The 16,090-nt window shown below is 40.5% G+C and overlaps 1 protein-coding gene across 3 annotated transcripts in view; it reads left to right on the top strand.

Annotated features, from left to right (window-relative positions):
* Positions 1–16,090, top strand: part of NFIA (nuclear factor I A) — a 391,209-nt gene that overhangs the window by 319,652 nt on the left and 55,467 nt on the right. For all 3 annotated transcript variants that reach the window (XM_082834089.1, XM_082834088.1, XM_082834087.1), the window contains exons 8-9: positions 7,605–7,783; positions 10,042–10,207. In XM_082834089.1, the coding sequence (XP_082690215.1) occupies positions 7,605–7,783; positions 10,042–10,207 (345 nt within the window). The remainder of the gene's footprint in view (positions 1–7,604; positions 7,784–10,041; positions 10,208–16,090) is intronic.

Below are 16,090 nucleotides of genomic sequence, written 5' to 3'. Positions count from 1 at the left end.
TCCCGGGACTTCCCTGGTGGCACAGTGGTTAAGAATCTGCCTGCCAATGCAGGGGACACGGGTTCGATCCCTGGTCCGGGAAGATCCCATGTGCCGCGGAGCAACTAAGCCCGTGCGCCACAACTACTGAGCCTGCGCTCTAGAGCCCGCGAGCCACAACTACTGAAGCCCGTGTGCCTAGAGCCCGTGCTCTGCAACAAGAGAAGCCACCACAATGAGAAGCCCGCGCACCACAACAAAGAGTAGCCCCCGCTCACCACAACTAGAGAAAGCCTGTGCACAGCTACGAAGACCCAATGCAGCCAAAAATAAATAAATTAAAATAAATTTTTTTTAAAACCCCACATACTCCCTTGTTTCACATTTTTTAGATTTCAGTGTTGTTACATATGGATCAGTTGTACTGTGATTTGTAAATGTAATCCCAGAGACTGAATTTCATTGAAATTTAAAGCTAGATGAGCTTCAGCAACTGTTTCGTTCAAACCTCATTTTGCAGATGAAAGAACCAGAGGAAAGAGAAGTTGCCCACATTTAAAGCCAGGTAGAGACAGCAACAAAATTAAAACCCAAGTCTCTTTATCTAACTAGAAAATTTTCCTAAAAAGTACCCGAGAGCTTCTAAAAAACTTTTTAAGCAGTTAACATATATTGGCTCTCTGATAAGCAACTCCCAATAACTAACACAGTGGGACATTTAAGGGCAGTGGTAGAGATCTCCATTGTATGAGGCTATGACGAGGCCATGCTCAGAATCTGATTAGGTCAGAAGTGTACCTAGGTAGCAGGGGTCTACATGGTAAAGGGGGAGGTCAGGATGGACACTTAAGGATTATAGGTCTAAGTAAAAAATAGAGTCTAGAGGGAGATAGCCCCATAGTTCTAAGTTTCTAGGTTAAGTCTTAGAGTCTAAGATTTAAGCAAAGGTAGGGATTCAAGGTGTATTTCATCCAAAAAGAGCCTTTACAGTCATTGTTTCTATGGAATCTATGACTTTTACACCAAGGTTGCTTCTGTTGCTTTGGTTTTGCATTTTGTTGTTGATGGAACTTTTTTCAAGACCCTCATGTCATATCCATATTGTTAGCTCATACTCTTTTATCAATATTTATGCACTCATTTGTCCAAGAGACAGATAGGCAACAGGTGCCTCTTACTCCACTGTTCCCTTCCCCCTGTGTATTCTACGATTTGAACAGGTCCCTAGCACAAAGGAGCAAATTCCAATTTAGTCATTTCTCATCCCCATACCCATCCTTACCTATAATAGTATTACAAGTAAAAGAAGCTGTTTATTGATGATCACTTAACCATATGGTCAGGAGCTGCTCCATATGCCTTATATACATTGTCCCATTGAATCCTCAAAACAAATCTATGAGGTGTAAGCCCCATTATACAGATGGCAAACTGAGAGAAGCTTGGAAACTTGAATCACAGCTGGAAATGATAGAGCTAAAATTTAAATCCATGTCTATCTGACTCCAAAGACCATGGTCCTTATATCACTCTACTTTTCTTCTCTTCTCTTTCCTTTCTTTTCTTTTTATTAAACTATAGTTGATTTACAGCATCCTGTTAGTTTCAGGTATACATACAGCACAGTGGTTCAGTTATACATATATATATATAAATTTATATATATAAATATATTCTTTTTCAGATTCTTTTCCCTTATAGGTTATTACAAAATATTGAGTATATAGTTCCCTGTGCTACACAGTAGGTCCTTGTCGGTTATCTACTACTTTTCTGACTCATATGTTTAATCTGACATGATATACACATGGATGTGGGAAACCAGCACATACACAAGGCATGTTAAATAATGGTGAAAAGGGACAATCAAAGAGTGACAGTGGATAGTTCGTGGAGATACAGATGGCAAGCAGGTTGCTTTGGAAGCCTTCAAAAAAGGTGAGGCTCTAGCAGAAAGGCCAGCTGGGACAAGGATGCAGTTTGGTAGGGAAGAGGTGGAAGGAACAGTGATTGTCTGGTGCACAACTCACAAGCAGAGCGTTGCAGGTGTTTGGAGGGTGAACAGGAATTATGTGGGTCTATACCAGGGGCCATCAAACTATGGCCCACCAGTCAAATCTAGCCCTCTTCCTGTTTTTTAAAATAAAACTGTATTGGAACATGGCTACACTGATTTGTTTATGTAATATCTATGGCTGCTCCTGCGTTTAGTGGCAGAGTCAAGTAATTGCAGCAAAAACCATGAGGCCTTCAAAGCCTAAACTGTGTCCTCTATGGCCTTTACAGAAAATGTTTGCCAACCCCTGGTCTAGACTATAAACCAGGGCATTTGAGCAAGAAAAGTATTTCAAGAGCTAAAATTGATCTAAATCAAAATTTTAAAAGACCTTGGCCTGCCCCTCACCCCTCTCTCTATTTTTTTTTTTTTTTTTTGGTTAAAAACAGACCAAAAGATATTGGAATTTGATCTCTACCCTGAACCTCTACCTTAACTCAAATGGAATAGAATATATTAGTTATCATGGAAATCTACTGTAACAGCAAGTTACTTTGTTTGGTAGCAATAATATAAAAATACTGGTGTTTTGCAAGTCATGTGATGTCATATATTTCTCTTATTTGACATACCCAGGTTCTTTTGCATGCCTCTCAGTGATGTTAAAGATGCGTACTATATGTTTTGAAAACCTTGGCTTGAGTCACAGGTTTGTTATTTAGAAAAGGTTCCACCTCCCAAAGGCTTGAAAACCATTGCCAATTCCTCGTTCCTTGTGTCTCTGTTAAAATAAATCCCATAACTCCAAACTTCTAGGCTTTCATAAATGGCAGGTCTGACTCATGCATGATTTATAAATTATAGCCATGGACCATTAAGATAGATTTCTCAGCTTTAGGTAGGCTATCATGTTGTTATATATTGTGGTTTTGAATTTCTGAAGAAGCAAACTGCATAGTAGTTGACAACCCAAACAATTCAGGTTCCGTTTGCCCTTAGAGAAGGCTTTTTTTTTTAAGCACAATTTTTTTCTTCCACTTTCTGCTCCTTTTAGAGCTCTGCCTTATTAAAATCTTTACTTTTAAATACGAGTAGTCAGGAGTTCTTAATGCCACCTTGTACTTTATGGAAATGGTTATTTTTGTCTAAACATCGTACCACTGAAGACAGATGAGTAGCTTTTCTTCTAATGGTGCTAACAGAGTGAAACAAACATTTTGGAATCTCACCTGTTGCCACAGACAGTGTCAATTAACAGTAAGACTGAAGTTTCGCAAGTGCCAGGGCTTGGGAGTGGTCATTCATTCTGTGAGGGAAGAAGGCTGTGTGTAACGCTGTCTTAAGAGCACGCTGCACCTGAAGGAGGATTAGATTTTATTGTTTGCACTGCTCTCTTGAAAGCTTATCTTTGGAGCCTCCTATAAAAGAGAGACTAGGATCTAAGGGCTGGTTCCGGAAAGCAAAAGCTAACATGAAAAGAATCCAAGTCTCTGTCCAGTCCGTGAGAGTCTGCAGTGGTTCATGGACAAGAAATAAAGGAATTAAGGCAATGTCAGGGCTAAATAGAAGAGCATATTTCTCTTCTTTGAGCTAGAAATGTGTCCATAAAGCCTCCTCCCTATAGTGGACTCTCAGACCGCGAATCAATTGTTGGACCACAAAAAGTCTCTCAACATACACAATAAAACAGTAATGACCTTGACCTTCTCCTTCCCCAGTCTTAATCAATTCTGCCTTAAAGAAGGAAGAATTTTTTTAAGTTAAAAATATATATACTCAATCACATTGAATTTTAAACGTTTTCTCTTTCAAGCTAAAACCAGGAAAGTCCTTTAAATAATCGGGGCCACTGTGTGGGGTGGTGGGTGGGTGGTGTGCAAACAGGTAAACCAACCTGACTGACCTGCTTTCTTGTTTTTAAGTATCCAGTAATATGATCATTTTGCAATAAATAACTGAGCCTACAGCTTTGGGAAATTCTGGGTCTCTGCTTCTTTAACTGTGGCTACTTTGTTCAGAACGTGTAGGCAGGGCCATTCCAGCCAAAGAAACCTGATCAAATTTCCTTCCTTCCCATCCTACTGGTATTCTTTGTGAAAAGCCCAAGCAGTTGTTTGAAACTAGTTTGGCCTCTGGTTAAAGTTTAAACTAGTAGTGAGATCCATCCAGAATGGAGTGTTTCTGACACTTTCTGCTGCTCCTGGCCTAAGGTATTAGACCCCAGAAGCAGCCAATTTTGTAGTGCCTTTTAATACACAAAATTGTATTAACATCAGCCTGGATACAGATGGATGCATTGCAATAAACTGTAACCACTTGAGAAAAGCCTTTATTGACTCTCAAGTAAATAATGCACATTTTAAAGGATCTAAATATGCATTTACATAATGTGCTATAATTTTTTATTGTGTCAACTACTCACACACACACATCCATAAGAGATGTTTTTCTGCGTCAAAAATTTGGACTCATACCATTTTTCCTGCATTGCATTAGCACCATGCCAGATTCACAATGGTATTTTCTCTTCTCTAGGGCCTGAGCTGACCATCTCAAAATACATTTAATGAATTTTGCTGATTGAATGATTTGTTGACTGATTTAACCCCAGTGACACTTTCTAAAATAATTTGCAACTACTTGGACAAAAACTTAGGCACACTGAAAACATCTAATCCAAGATAAAAGGGAGAAAACAAGAAATAGGGAAGGAGGAAAACCAAATTTAGACATGGCTAAAATCTTAAGTCTGAGCTTTAGAGCAATGGAAGAACCCAATGCAGTCTCATTGTTCAGGAAAAGAGTGCTGCTAGCAGGTTATCCAGAGAAATAGTGGGTATTTAATAATATTTAATAGTACTTTGTAATGTCTGTAACACAACTGTTTTCTGTTTGAAGAAATTAAAGCTCAGGATCTTGAATGATTTATATCCAGTTCCACAGTGGACTAATGGCTGAACCAGAATGTCCAAGGCATGAGAAAGTAGGGTTTGTGAAGGATGACCCTTTGCAGTGCAGACTCAGCAGTTGTCTAATGTGAATCTACAGGCTAAATGATTTCCTGGTATTAATTAAGAATTAATTGATCCTTATAAATCAACCGTTGTGGAATTAACTCCATATAGTACCATGTGTTCTTAGGTCTATGTTAAAATAAACTCTGTGACACAGGAAAAAGGTGAATAAATTGTTTTTAGTAAAATGTAATAAAGAAACTAAGGTCTACATTCAAGTTGTTAATGATTTTCTTTTACATATTTAACAACAGCAGCAACAACAGGAGGGCAAGGATGCTTATTAACAATTAAGGGAGGGATTCCACGGTCCTGTTGAATTATTTCCTCTGTCAGGTTTCTCTAACTTTTATCTGTCTAGTCTTTGCTCAAGTGAATTTTTTCCCTTGGGCAGCATTCTCTGCTGGCCACCACAATTTCATAATCTCACAATCATTCATCACTTTCCATTGAGCACCTGAAGCATTGCCACTTTATCATTAAGGTCTGCTTCCTGGGGGCTCTTGACAATGGAGTTGCCACCTTTGTGTTTGACATGCGGTAAAAGTTGAGTGTATCATTTTGTTGTGCTCAGTACATTCCCAGCCTCATTTGGGAGATGCCACATTCCAGCTCTAACTAGAAACTGTTCGGTCAAATGCACGGCACTGGGTCAAAGCTTCTTGCTACCAGCAAAGATGACCATACCATATTAGATGAAAAAATTCCTTGGGTTCTTTAAAGCACAATTTGCAAAGTAAGAGATGACCAGAGCCATTTAACTTTTTAGCTGCAGATTTTAACTCAGACAGTAATGGATTCCAAGATTTACCATTCAGTGTATGAAGCCCTAGGTTTTACCAGATTTTCTACAAGCTCTCTGGCTGTTTGCCAGGTTAAAAATATTTTTTTAAGTTTATATTTATTTGTATGGTTACTTTATTAATTTCTGTACCACTCATATATTTAATCATTCATTGTACCATCAACAAATATTTACTGAGTGCCAGACACTGTTCGAGGGATATGACAGTGAATCATTAAATGGACGGAAAAGCTATTTACTAATAGGGAGAAGAGAGAAGAGCCAGTATGAGGGGTGGAAGGTGACAAGAATTCTAGTTCGAATGGGTTATGTTCAAGATGCCCTCAATTATGTGACTGAAGACAAAACTTTGTATTGTCTCAGTGTTGTATCCCAAGCCCATAGTAGGAGCCTTGGAATATTTTTGGATAGATTAAAGGTTGCATGAATGAAAGGATCCCATCAGGTCATCTGCAACGTATGGACTGGACTCTTGTTTCCACTCCAAACTCCTATTTCTACTCTTTAAAAACTACAGATGCTATTCTGAACCTCAGAGTCCTAGCCACTCTAATTATTAGTCAGAAAATGCTCCAGTCCTACAGATACAGTAGGGAACAAAAATCCCGTGTCCGGGGATCAATAGAGATGCATCCTTTTTTGACAGATGGGATGGGGTAGAAAGTGTGGCCAGTCTCACTTAGTTGTTCTTCGTTTTATGAGTCACCCTCAATATTAGGAAAGTCTTACTTTCCAAATATTTGGGTATTCCTTTGTTTTCTCTTTGCAGGGCCTTCTTGAGTTTAAAGATTTAAACTGCAAAAAGTAAAGGAAAAATAAATACTCTCATCTGCTTTTACTTGGCAGTTGTTTTTCTGGCCCTCATTGGGGAGTGAGAGCCGCCATCTCGGCGTTACTTGGTTTGAGTGTCTTCAGCCCTTCCCATGTGCTGTTCTTACCCTTCAGCAGGCTTCACGAATCACCCTTCCACTTCAAGGGCAGAAATATTCCCGGGAAAAGTTATTAAGCACCTCACATACGTTTTTTAAATCTAATGTAATCTTCTTCCTATATCAGTGAAACTCAGCAGGGTTCAAATATAAGGGAATGATGGTTGTCTGAGCCTTTCATTAGTTCGTATGAGCAGAGGGCTAACAATTTAGCAGGGGTCACTGCCTACCTACTCAGCCTGTGGGTTCCCCTGCTATAACTAACATCTGTGCGTTTCTGAGTTTGGCTTTGAAATGGCCAAAAAAAAAGGCAACATAAACCTTCTATGTAAAGTGAGGCACCCAAATTGCATGGGTTCATTAAGTGATCATTTACTACAGACTTCAAAAAATTTCATCCTGAATTAGTCCCGAGAAATTTCCTTGAAAGGAGTATAAGAGCTTTAACAATGAATTATTGTCTATGGAAATCTCAGCATGAAAGGGGATCCATATGTGCAAACTAGAATTTGTCATATGTAATGTCAATTAAATCAGGTCTAATCTACCAAATACATTTTTTATTGCCTGCTTCATTAAAAAGGCTCTTAAGGTAATGAATAATCTTCAGCTTCACCAAGGATTATTAATGCCTTTATAACTCATGTCCACTGAAAATAGAAAGACAGCTTGAAACTCTACCCTAATCTAGCCTCCATGTTTGTCTTAGAGCTTTAAGGAAGAAAATCTATCAGACCTCTCCAGTGTTAAATGCTGTCACACGAGCAGTTACTAGGAATTGGGTCAGGAGAAGAAATTTTAAAAGGAAGTTGAATCCAGTTTAAAAGCTGTGGCAAAACAAGTCTTTCTCTTATTAACTCTGATGTTTTCTTTTCCTACAGCAAGTCCACATGCGACACCATCAACTCTTCATTTTCCAACATCACCCATCATCCAGCAGCCTGGGCCTTACTTCTCCCACCCAGCCATCCGCTATCACCCTCAGGAGACGCTGAAAGAGTTTGTCCAACTTGTCTGCCCTGATGCTGGTCAGCAGGCTGGACAGGTGGGGTTCCTCAATGTAAGGAAACTTCTTTTTTTTTTTTTTTCAATTTTTTAGAAATATTAACCGAACGTAAAAATAACAAGGGAAGACCTTATGACCATATGACGTTGTGCTCTGATGTTGTGTTGACTGACTGCAGGCAAATGTCATATTTATTCTAGATTGTGGGAAAGTTAACTTACTCTAAGAGGGATTGGCCAGGGTTTAAAAACAGTGTTTGTGTTAACTTCGCAACTGTCAAGTTTATGGATATAAATCATCTCAAGGGTGAACTGTGTAACCTTCTAAGGTCTGTGGGCAGATAATTCCACCTCATGCATACTAACCCAAGGGCTCACGCAGTTAACAAAATAGAAAGACCAAATAGTTTGAAATAATGATTTTGGGTGGTAGGGAGAGGTAGGGGGAGGAGGGGGCACAGATGTTTCAGATCAACTAAGTTGATATTTTTAAAAAAATAGTCCTCTAACACTTTACATCAAGTTGACCAGTACTTGAACTCAAGATTCTAGAAGTAGTTTATTATAGTTTGTTATTTCTGCAAGTAGTTATCTTTCCCACTTATCTTTGTATAAAGCTAAATAGTATTCAGTAGTTTCGAATGGAGGTTTTCAGTCTTTCTCAAATAAACCAAATCACAATTTGAAACAATATTCCTAATGTAAAAGTGATTTTTTAAAATCACAAATTTTATTTCAAATATAGAACCAAATGTTTGCAATGGAGAGCTCTATCCCAAGGCCAATAATAATAACAATGAATTGGAAATAATGACCAGCATAAAGCCAAATGTGATTTTTCCTTTTCTCCTAATAACTGTAATGAAGCCACAGATGGGCCATAATTATTACTGCCTAATTTAGAATATTATATCACACGACCCTATCACCGATTTTCTTCCCTCGAAGAAATACCTGATTCTGCATATCTGAGACAGAACAGGCAGCTTTGACTAATGTCTGGTGATGTGTTAGCAGATACATTTCTGTCTAGACAACAAATCAATATGGACCCTTTTTTCTTTTTGCTTGTGTATTCATTTGCTTGGCTTATTCTAAAGCATTCACTTGTGGACTTTTAGCCCACTCAGAAATGACACACAGGCAAGTTTGTTGGCAAGAAAGCACAACATTCTGACTGTCAGATGAGATTGTCTTTGAGGAACAATACTAAATATATAAGTGAATGTTGATGAGGCAGTGATACTTCCTCTGCAGAATTACTAAGCTTAAACTTAAAAGCCTGGGCCAGCAACTGAATTTTGATTCAGGACTAGAGCCTAAAGAGGAGCTGTTATTGTTGGTTGAATAGTGTCACTGAAGACCAGAGGCAGAAAGGCCACTTGGGAAGCCATGGAAAGCTGAAGTGATCACCAGCATCAAGCATCTGACTTTTAAAATTTCTAACTCTTTTTTAATAGTCCTGACATCATCCCCTATAACTATCAAATGACCAGTTTTGCATTTTGATCAAAATTTTATAGGGTTTAAGGCAGGTCCTTCACGGGACTGTTTTGAAAAACTCAAAAATAAATGGATTTTATTGCTTTCTTCAGAAGGCAACTTTTCTTTTGTTAAAGAGCTGTTACTTGGTTGTTCTAACATCAGGCAGCCAGATAAATATGACTCTTAAGGCATATGCTTATATAATTTAAATCAAAATTAGAAGTGATATTTTTCCTTAGCAGAATTTTGACAGCTGAATTCTAAAGTTTCTGTGCCTGATGTTATACAATATGTGAAAGAAATTTTTTATGTTCACTTAACATATTTATTAAATGTTATATAATATCAACTTTGAAGAGTGAAAATAAAATATTTTTTTAATCTCAAAGGCATATTTAGGAAACTTTGTTATATCTGTATAAATAGACGTGATGGAATAATTCCGCAATCTATAAAACATTTATATATTAAATCAATATTCAATAATCATGAGAATGATGACAAAAGTCACAGTTAATACAGAATCAAAACATACCAAGCAAAAGTTGGCAGGTCATTTTCTAGAATGCAAAGAAGGTCAGAGTAGTTCAAGAGGTAAGCTTAGGGTGCATTGAGCATGTGTGCCTAAGACTGTACTTTTGGGGAATGCCTTAAGAACAACCCACAGCTCTTCATCCATATGCTCGTATGGAAGAATTCAAGTAGCTAGAATACTTAGTAATTTACGTGAAAGGTGCCTAAGGAATCTTTTGTTTTCCGAAGCGGCTAATGGTTCTGTCTGTGTCTTCTTTCTCTTGTGCGTTTTTTGTTTGGTTCCCACCCTGGCAGCCCAACGGGAGTAGCCAAGGCAAAGTGCACAACCCATTCCTCCCCACCCCCATGTTGCCACCACCGCCGCCACCACCGATGGCCAGGCCTGTGCCTCTGCCGGTGCCAGACACAAAGCCTCCGACCACGTCAGCGGAAGGAGGTGCAGCGTCCCCCACCTCACCAAGTAAGTATGGCTGAGATGCGGCGCCGGTCGCCGGTCATGCTCTGCACACGTGAATGCACACCTACGCCTGGCCCCTCACTGCATAGGCTTCAGTGAAAGGCACGATCCCCAGCGATGGCTGTAGCATGAGTTTGTAGAACCAAGACCAGGTCAGAGCAAACAGCACTCTAGGGTGCTACCAACCACATCAGGTGTGGAAATGACTGGGTGTTTGGGTGGATAAAATGGTGTAACTACATGCCAAGGGCTGAAGTCAAGATATGAAGTATTAAACTTTGCCTATTATTTGAGTGGCTTTGCATGCTATCCTCGTGATCATCAAACAGCATCTACTTTTATGGATTCTTATTAGAAAGAGTTCCTCATGCTTCTTAGAGCCCTGCCTTCCAGTAACTTACAATCCAAGAGAAATGCATGTGATGAGGTACCAAGGTTAATGCAACTCATCCATCAAATAGAAAAAAAGTTTAGATCAAAGTAACCAATTCAAAGGTGTGTACGTTGAGCATTCGTGAAGAATAAGAGCCTGGCAGGTCAGAGCCAGTAGCCATGGCAGCTGCGTGGCTAGGCTTGGCAGAGGGAGGAGATGGAAGATGAAACTGGAAGGAAAGAGAAAAGAAATCTTGGCTTGTCTCTGACAAGTATGGGAACATGTGATCAGACAGTATAGGATTTCAAAACCTTTTGGAATAATGGGAATCATTACTTGATGAATTAGAGGGAGAACAGCTCTCCTGATATTTTAAAGATGACAGGGAATAGAAGTAGCTTAAACACATAAATTTGGCTTTTCTTAGTACCTGAAACAATGACTAAAAGAGTGACAGCTGGAGGCAGAGTTCCCAGGTGATGGTTGGACTACCTGACCTTGATGGGGGTGTGATGACCACCTTCTCTAAAGCTTTACAGAGAGATCAAAGCACAGGAAAGAATGAGAACTGTGACAGTACCCCTAAGGAGAGGAGGTCTTCAAGGAGGTGAGGCTGAATGCAAGGAATCTACTGAGGAAAAGATGAGCATAGACCACGAAAGAAGTGTTAAGGTCAAGAACTTGAGCAGCAGTTATAGAAGTTGAATGGAGGAGAGCACAAGAAGAAACGTCTTATCGACATAAGCTTTGGGATTGGACAACCACTTGGATGAATATAGTGAAGGATGAAGGATGATTCAGACTTCTCAGCACTGGGGACACGAGTACAGGACGGAAGGAGCCAAAGAGAAAAAAATGAGCCTCTTGTGACACTGTGACATTGTGACACTGTGTTCATTGGATTTAATTTTGGTGACACTGAATCCCAAATGTCTAGAGTCTCTCTTGGGCATGGATGAGCTTTGGGCTATCTAGTACGTATTCACTTTGATAACACATGTAGCAGTGAGTGGCCCTGTGCATGGATTCTGGTTTCATAGCAAAAAGATTGAGCGTCTAGGGCCAATTCTGGGGAGGCTTACCTCTCTTGGTAAGAGGGGGTTCAACACTTTTCAACAAAGGAGAAAACTCTTGAGTGTCCAGTGACATAGGAAGCAAACTAGGCTTGCTCTAAGCATCTTGGAAGCTCAGCTTAGAAAAGAAGCTTCTGAGAAGCAGAAACTCATAGGCCTGTCCTGCTTATTGTGTATTCATGTAACATCTTCAAAGGAGTCAGAGAAATAATCATCTCCAAACTCTATTTAGATCTAGTCACTGGGGATGTTGACTTACACATCGGCAGCCATGTGCTTAAACTGTGCCCTGTACATGCCTCTGGGTACCACTTTTCTGTTCATCTTCTCTCTGTATGTTCAGGACATTGGCAGAACCCTCAAAAAGCTTTGTTTAATGTTCTTTTTATTCTGTGTAGACATATCCTCACCTCCACCATCAATGTCTCATGCGTCTGTAGTGCATATTCCAGTAACGGGGATGGGGCTTTTCTGAGGCACTGTGGACGAGTGGAAATACCCTGGGCAGCTAGCTGTTGAAGTCTAAAGGATAGGGGCTCAAACCCTCACCTTTCACACTGCTAGCTCTATTTCTCTACCAACCCCAGTTTCCTCATCTGTAGAACGTGGGTGATGATACCTAGCTGGCAGGGTTATGTGAAATCAGCCACGATAAGCACTACCACCAAATAAATTGGAGCATTTTATTATCTGCCAAAACTCTTACCTAGTGGAAGCCTCTAGGCTTGGCTAATGAAAAAATATTCCTGTAGGACATGTAGAAGCTATTCAATCCCTCAATCAGGTTGATACCTTTGGGTCCCTTCCCTGGACTCCACTCCATGGATTGGATCTAATGCCTTGTATAAAAAGATACCCATGGTCCTCTTGTGCCCAGCCTCAAGCATTCTTTCAACACGATGGGAAGAAGTGTGGAGGGGGTCTGGGCAGATCCGGTTATGATTGCATGTTCATTAGCACAGTGTTTAGAGATTTTTGGAAAGAGAATATCAGGAAAGGGGACCCAAAGTTTGATATTTACATAATAATTTGAAACTTACTTTTTGAATCTTAGAATTCTAGGAATGTAGACAAAACAAAGTGTTCTACTGATGGCATAGAAAGGTTTTTATCATCATAAATCTTAGCCTTTTTGGTCTTTTCTGGGGTTTGCTGAATTCACAGTCATATGTTGTTTCACAGCAATTATCACCTGACCATCTTCTACTTTATTATTAAGACAGTGATATTCTGGGAAACCGGTAATTTATAGCATAAGAGGAGCCTCTCAAGTTAAAAATCTCAAAGCCTACCAGTCCACATTGGGAAGAGATTTAAGAACCCCCGCAAAACAAATCCTCTTCCATGCCCCAATTTCTGAACTAATTGATAAATAAAATACAAGAAAAAAAATCAGATGGAAGACTAGACTATAACCTCTACTATTAGGAAATTTATTTTTTAGCTATAGGCGAATGTGCTTCCTAATGCTGAAACACAAACAAACCCACCCAGTCGCTGGCAGTGCAGGACCACCGCAGGCCTTCCCATGGGAGGGGGCTGCCCTCCTGTGTAGAGCTGATGGAGGTCCAGGTGGCTCTGTGCTTCCTGGCAGCACCTGTCTCCCTAAGGGAAAGAGGAGAGGAAGGGGTGGGACGAGTCACGTCCAGTGTCTACTTCCAATCGCTACAATAAGTGAGGGAGTGGAGAGGCCCAAGAGTGTATGGGAGGGAAAAGATACCAAGAGTGCTGTAGCCCCTCTTCCTTAACATTCATCTTCGATAACTACCTTCTTTCATTCATTTATTCATCCTTCATATATTGAGTATCCGTCATGTGCCAAGGACTGTGTTAGCCCCTGGGGATACAAAGATGATTCATCCCTGCTCTAAAGAAATGTGGGATTTATTGCAGGAGACAACTGGGAAACGGGTAGCTCACACTGACAACACTGCGACAGGGGTGCACATAGGTGCCACAAGAGACTTGGGAGGGATTTGGGTCCAGATGCGGAGCCTCAGGTAAGATTTTTTTGGAGTGAGTGACTTCTAAGCTGTTTAGTAGGAATATCATTCTGGTGTTTTAAGTCTGAGAGAGAAGGTAGAACTTCTCTTCAGAAACCAGCTTGTGGGTGGAAGGAGGGGGTGTCTAAAATTGGATTACCACTGGATAAAAATTTAGAGCAAAAGTATATTTCATAAATTCTGTGCTTTCTTAGAAATTAAAACCACAGGATGGTTGGATCCTGGTTATCTTTGTCAGTTTATTAGAGCTCAACTTTAGCAAGGAGAAACATCACAACAGAGTATTAAGTACAGATGTTCAGTATCCCAACAGTATGTCTGAAACTGAGGCTTTTTCAAAAACTAACTGTATAACCTAGGACAGCCTTTCCTATTGAGGGGTTTAAGATGACTTGGAATAAAAAAAGATTTCAAAAGTAAAAGTAGGAAATCATACCCAGGATCACCTATATTACCAGCTTTTCTGGGCCTGGACTCCTGTGTCTGTTGGAATAATACTTTGCTCTACACACTCTCATAGGTAGATTGTCAGGATGAACGGGGGTGACAGATGTGCTGTGCTATAGACAGTTAAAAGTCCAAGACATCATTTTTAATATGCTCTTATAATGAAATACAAATGGATACCAGCCTAAAGCAGAATATATACTTTTAAACTAATCAGTTGCCTCTGGCACCAATATGCAACTTTGCAGCTGTGGCCAGGAAAACAGGGTAAGGCAGATTTGGGGAGGGACATGTTTGCCTATAAAATAAATATATTTTAATGGGAAAAATCTTTACCAGTGCCTTAAAAAACAGAGTAGCGAGGGTGGAAATAAGAGTTCTGCTGTCTCTCAAGGAGGACATTCATACTGTTGATTCGTTTGGAGAAAGATTGATATACTATGCCTGATCTCTTTAGGATACCATGACAAATAGAAAGGATAACTGGTTAAGAGTAATTCACAATGGATGGGTTCCATTCCCGCTGATTAACTGGGTTTAGATACCCAGCGAGAGATTATCAGTTCCTTCATTCATTCAGTAAATAGTTATTGACCATCCACTATGTGCCAGCAGTGTTCTAGATGCTAGGATTCTGCAGGAAATGAAAGAAATAAAAATCCCTGATCTTGCGGAGCTTTCATTTTACAGAAGGAAGAAAGGCGATAAATAAAATAATAAGTATAATAGGTAGGAGTGATGTAAGGTGGTGATACATAAGTGCTACGTAGGAAAATGTAGCACAGAGGGGTTGGGATTAGTGGGGGTGGGATACAACTTAGATAGGATGGTTGGAGAGGGCCTGTCTGAGAGGGGGAGATTTGAACAAAGGTCTGACAGAGGTGAGAGGGTGAGCCATGAGACTGTAGAGGGAAGCGCTTTCCAAGCAGGAGGATCAGACAGTCCAGCCTGCATGTTTAAGGAACAACCCGGAGGCCAGTGTGGTGAGAGCAGAGTGAGTGAATGAGTGAAAGTAGGGGGAGGCCAGGTCTGAGGGGTAATGTGGATGAATGTGGATGTGACTGGGAGATGGGGGGGGGCGAGAGGGCGTGGAGGAAGGAGGTTCTTATAGGCCATGGTTAGGACTTTGGCATTTTCTCTGAGTGAGATGGGGAGCAGAGGAGTGATACTGCCTAGGTTTTTTGTTTGTTTCTTTGTTTTATTTTTTTTTTGCGGAACGTGGGCCTCTCACTGTTGTGGCCTCTCCCGTTGCGGAGCACAGGCTCTGGATGCGCAGGCTCAGCGGCCATGGCTCACGGGCCCAGCCACTCCACAGCATGGGGGATCTTCCCGGACCGGGGCACGAACCCGCGTCCCCTGCATTGGCAGGCGGACTCTCAACCACTGCGCCACCTGGGAAGCCCCCTACCTAGGTTTTAATAGAAACTCTTTGAAGGCTTTGTTGAAAATAGGTTTCAGGGGGCAAGAATTAAAGCAGGAAGACCAGTTAAGAGGCTTTTTAAAAAAATCAATACATATGATGAGTGTCTTCTGCATGCCAGCCACTATTCTAGGTGCAAGGGATCCAAAAGTGAACAAAGCAGACAATCCCCTTCCCTTGTGGAGCTTAGCTAGAGGGAGGGGACAAACAATAATTAAAGAATAAGTAAACTAGTAATTTAGGGACCAGGAAGTACAATGGAGAAAACTAACAAGGGGAGGGGAGGTGGCACACCATTGCAATAATGCAAGCAAGAGTTGCTAATGACCTGTACCAGCATCCGGGCAGTAGGGGTGGTGAGAAATATCTGAAAGGTAAAGCTGATAGGATTTACTGACACATTAGATGTGGGTTGAGAAGAAAAAAAAAAAAAAACACCAGAGAAACAGCAATGACTCCTAGGTTTTTGACCTGAGCAGTTGGAAGGATGGAGTTGCCATAAACTGAGACGGGAAAAATTGCAGGAAGAGCAGTTCTGGGCAAGGGGTGGGGATCAGAAGTTTGGTTTGA

The sequence above is a fragment of the Leucopleurus acutus genome (genome assembly GCF_964270905.1).
Source record: "Leucopleurus acutus genome assembly, chromosome: 2".
NCBI lineage: Eukaryota > Metazoa > Chordata > Mammalia > Artiodactyla > Delphinidae > Leucopleurus > Leucopleurus acutus.
This window is presented reverse-complemented; position numbering and strand designations above follow the sequence as displayed.